General features: G+C 40.6%; 1 protein-coding gene across 1 annotated transcript in view; it reads left to right on the top strand.

Moving 5' to 3' along the window:
* LOC118432675 (TP53-binding protein 1-like) overlaps positions 1-4,458 on the top strand; it is a gene marked incomplete in the record, with an annotated part of 26,465 nt that extends 22,007 nt beyond the window's left edge. Inside the window, 6 exon segments of the mRNA XM_035844293.1 lie at positions 957-1,040; positions 1,287-1,439; positions 1,920-2,140; positions 2,698-2,771; positions 3,070-3,209; positions 3,698-4,458. Coding sequence (XP_035700186.1) covers positions 957-1,040; positions 1,287-1,439; positions 1,920-2,140; positions 2,698-2,771; positions 3,070-3,209; positions 3,698-3,882 — 857 coding nt within the window.
* Positions 4,459-4,521: the final 63 nt, after the last annotated feature.

Genomic DNA, 4,521 nt, shown 5'->3' with positions numbered 1-4,521 from the left:
CTATCGTCGTAAGATTTTATTTGCCCCCATAGCAGAGTTCATTACGGCATTTTTTGTCTACTGATGAGGTTATAGATTTATGATTTTTTAGCATGTTGTGATGGTTTCAGTTTTCCCTGATATTGTCGATATTGACGAAAAGGGGAAATATATCAGTCGCAACTGCCACAGTCGCAACCAGAGAACAGCGCGCCACGCACAGGTGATGCAGACAAATTGTTTGATCGCTTCATGCACGTGAGTTTATAATTAGATCAAATCTCAGCTCTCGTCGGTCTTGGGTCAGTTTACCATAATCGTAATAACCATGGGGACAACTCGAACATAAAGGCAGGCTTTATGAGTCGGAAATATATATGATATAATTCTTATCATTTGATTTTTGTATGATGGCATCTTTTTGTTGATAGCACATCATGATCATGACGATCTTCGAAAGAGCCTGACACGTAGAGCCGGCAAGCAGACCGAGATAACCATACCAGTACTCACGCTTGATTTGAACTTTTGCTTGTAATACTCTTGTTGTCATGGTCTTTTTGAATTTATTTTTACAGTTAAAGATATTATAGGAAGGTATTAAACAGCTATGTCCACATTTTGTTGGTTAAAGAAGCACAAAAGCGGTCAGACGGCTATACAGAAGAGACACAAGTGAAAAATCGTGCGACGCTGGAAAAATTTTGAACACCATCCGATGCGTTGCGATGGCTTGCGATGCTTACGATTTTCTTGCGATGTACTGCGCTCATCGTACGATATGCGGAATAGTCCATCGCAAGGAATCGTACGCGCTTTGTGACCAGGGCTTAACATGCTGTGAGTGGCTTAGTACGTAATATGAAGCATGTATTCAAAGTCTATGTGTCATAGAGAAAATATCTTGAAAACACTTGAGTGATACTTTTATATTTGGTATGTTGAATGTACAATTATGATAGATGTTTTTCCTCCAGGTGTCCCCACCCTGCCTGCAGGTATAATGGACAGTCCCCAGACCCAGTCTGCCCGTCGCTCCTTGCGTAGCCAGGAAGACGCAGGTGAGTCTGACACAGGGTTGCTTTGGTTCAACTGGAATACTTGATAGACATTGTTCACTGACACAGATTTGCTTTTCGTTCAACTAGAATACTTGTGTGATATCGTTCACTGGCAGTAAAGTTGTCCTCTCCTCTGTACCAAGCAAAAGAATGGAATACATTGTATTACATTGTCATTTCAACTGACATAGATTTGCTTTTGTTCAACTAAAATACTGGTGTGATATCTATGTAAGTTTGTAATAGTTGATATTCCACATACAGAGCAACTGGGTCCCCTCCCCACCAACAGAAGGTTGTTCAGAGGCTGTGCCTTCATCCTAACGGCTGCACCCAAAGACAAGGCAGAGAGGGCCTCAGCCGCTGCCGAGTCTCAGTCCAGTGAGGACAGTGAAGAGGGTAGGCTGTGTTTACTGCATTTGCACATGTACATACACTCGTTGGATAAGGAACACAGCAAATGACTGATTCATTGGTAGAATTGTTAGCAGCGATAAGATGATGATTGTGTGAGCTGATTACATTTCATTGTCTTTATGTTTAAACTCATACAGAATACACCTACACAAGAAAACACATTTCTCAAAGTGCTTCAGAAGTTGAGAAAGTCTATTGTCCAAAAAGATACCACTGTCCAAATTTGGTATACGAATTATCTAAAACGGTGCAATCGAAGTGGGAGCCTGTGTGATAATATTGGTAGTAGAATCCCATGTGAGAACCCAAGCTATTACTGGGTCTGGAACACCCATATCAAACGTTATTGCAACCGAGGTATAAGAAAAGATAGAGCACTACTGATTGCTCAGTGTGTACTGCAAGAGTGTTACATTGTATTACTGTGGCATGGACCCTAACAGAGATGTGTATCGTCTACAGAAGTGAGCACACTGCCCTACAGTAAGAGTCATGTCCAACGTCAGATCGAGCAGGGTGGAGGGAAGGTCTACGAGGACTTCAAGAGGATGCAGGAGAGGTCGAAATCCACCCATCTCTACTTGATAGCGGACAGCTTCTGCCGTACCAAGAAGTACTTCCTGTCCCTGGCACACGGCATCCCCTGTGTGTCTCACCAGTGGATCAGGGACAGCTGTAGTCAGGTACAGGTTGATTAGTTGTGCATGTATCTCAACTTGGTATCTTTGAAGAGGTTCATCAGTCACGTATGAGTAAGTTGATAGGACTAATTCTTCAACCAGTGACACTTGAAAACACACAAAAGGAGGTTTTTTTTTCAAGAGTCATTGATTGAGGAATTACTTCATTAACTTTGTGTTTGAAGTAAAACAATTTGTGAAAATTTTGCAGCTTTCAAGGAGCTGCTTAAAAAAGAGCCATTTTCCCAGTTTTACAGAAATGTTTGCCGGTTGTTGCTGGGCACTAAAAATTCAGCTTGATAGAAACTTACAGACTTGATAATTGTACAATGTACGGTCAAAACTGCCAAAAAAGACCAAGGGACTAAGAAAACAAGGTACATGTTGACACTAGACAGAATTCTTTATGCTTGTGTCAAGGAAAAAATTATCCAAGGGACCACAAAAAAAATGGTCCCAATGGCAAGTTGTTGCTTATGTACAGTTTGTTACTTGTAAGATACTGACTAAAACCTTGTTACATGCAGCATGTACAATGAAATGTTTGTAACCTCCTACAGGGACGTCTACAGGATTATAAGGCTTACCTTCTACCAGCTGGGAGGAGTCTGGAGACCAGGAACACCATAGAATGGTAAGAAGCGTAACAGACATAAGTTGTATGTTATGCGGTCCATTTTAAACATGTGAGGTGGGTACAAGTGCTTTGAATGTGCTTTTCCTTACCAAAGATATAATGTTAACCTTGAAGATATAAATATCAGCTGTGAAGGGTACAAATTACATTGCTGTGTGCATGTCAAAGGATGAATTTATCCTCACATATGTTGCTCTTGACACTTCTGTGTTTAGAGGCAGATACATTAAAACTGATCTTGGTTTTGCGATGCATTTACGATAAGGAAATTTAATATTTATTTCCCTTCCTCTAGGGTCCCACGAGGTCGGATTTTCCAAAACATGGATGTGCTGGTGGTCTCTGAAAGCAGGGACTTCAGAGACGTGTGGGCAGACATTCTGGTAGCTGCTGGATGTGTCATGGCTAAGAAGGTGTCCAAGGAGGAGGCAGAAAGTAAGTGATTTTCCTTATAACTTACTTATGGTACCTGGGAAAATACTGCAAATATCTTTATTTTGATTATTGATAGTAATATCTTAATGTGTATCAGATTCTGTTGTTGTCCATTTTGTCTTCAGCAATACACCTTTGTTGATGACTACCATTTCTTTCCAGCATGTAAAATACACCAAATGAATGTGTGGCATATGTTTGTTTGTTTGAACCTTTGTTTGTACATCAGAAGCTCCAAGAGGGAAGGGTCAAATAAGATATGATGAAAGACATTTTATGCCTAGGTTACATTGTTCAGCTTAATGTCAACTGTGTGTTAGCTACAATTTGCCAATGAAGATGAACCTTCATGATGACCAAGTCTTGACCTGGGACCTCAACCCCCTCCCCCTTACGATGCCCCATGCGGGGCCATTTGGGGGTACTGCCATGTAGATGTAGATGTCTTTACATAACATGTAACTCCAACTGGTTCTTGTACCTCCCAGGTGCCCCCCTGGACTGCGACCTTGTGGTCAGTGACCCCTCCTGTCCTGGGGCCCTTGTGCAGAGGGCTGGGCAGCTGGGAGTCCGCGTGGTGTCCACGGAGTGGGTCATCCAGTGCCTGATCCATTCGCACAGAGTCGGGTACACAGGGCATGCCAAGTACAGGCACGACTTTAAGGACTCATGATCAGTCTTTAGCATAATCATGTGACCAACAAGTGTATAAAAACTTTCATGATCACTGCCAAGGCAAGGAAATATGGATACAACCATTAAACATCAACCATACCACCTAAAGTTTGAGTAGCAATTTTAGCATTATAACTCTAAGGATCTCTTGAAAAGTGTGACTGATTACTTGACCAAGAGTAGATGATAGGAGTAACACCTTTTTATGACAAGAATGATGTATGTATGTAAAGTATTGAAGAGGAGTTTAAAATCTTGTGGAGTATTTTAAAGCTTATGGTGCTGTTTACTTAAGTGTAGAACATTTATTACATTTAATTTTATTGATTTTCAACACTGTCTGACATTATCAATGTTTCCCATTAGAGATATGTTGTTACAGTGAAATGAACCACTGTACTTTTTAATACCTGCATAATCAGTAAGCAAACCTTCTGATGCATTTTTGCGTTGTTACTACAAGATGATATCTCCCATCATGTAAAGGATGTCATACTGTACTGGCTATTGTACATGCACTTTCATGTAATGTTGCAGTCAGCAAATCGTTATTAAAATGTTCAAGTTGCTTAATCATTGTTTGTAGTTTTCTTTTGATACTATCCTTGAAAGGTTATAAATGTATGAGTAAAGAACT

The sequence above is a fragment of the Branchiostoma floridae genome, chromosome 2, assembly GCF_000003815.2.
Source record: "Branchiostoma floridae strain S238N-H82 chromosome 2, Bfl_VNyyK, whole genome shotgun sequence".
Classification (NCBI taxonomy): Eukaryota; Metazoa; Chordata; class Leptocardii; order Amphioxiformes; family Branchiostomatidae; genus Branchiostoma; species Branchiostoma floridae.
The sequence above is the reverse complement of the archived record's forward strand: the minus strand, read 5'-3'. Positions and strand labels throughout refer to the sequence as shown.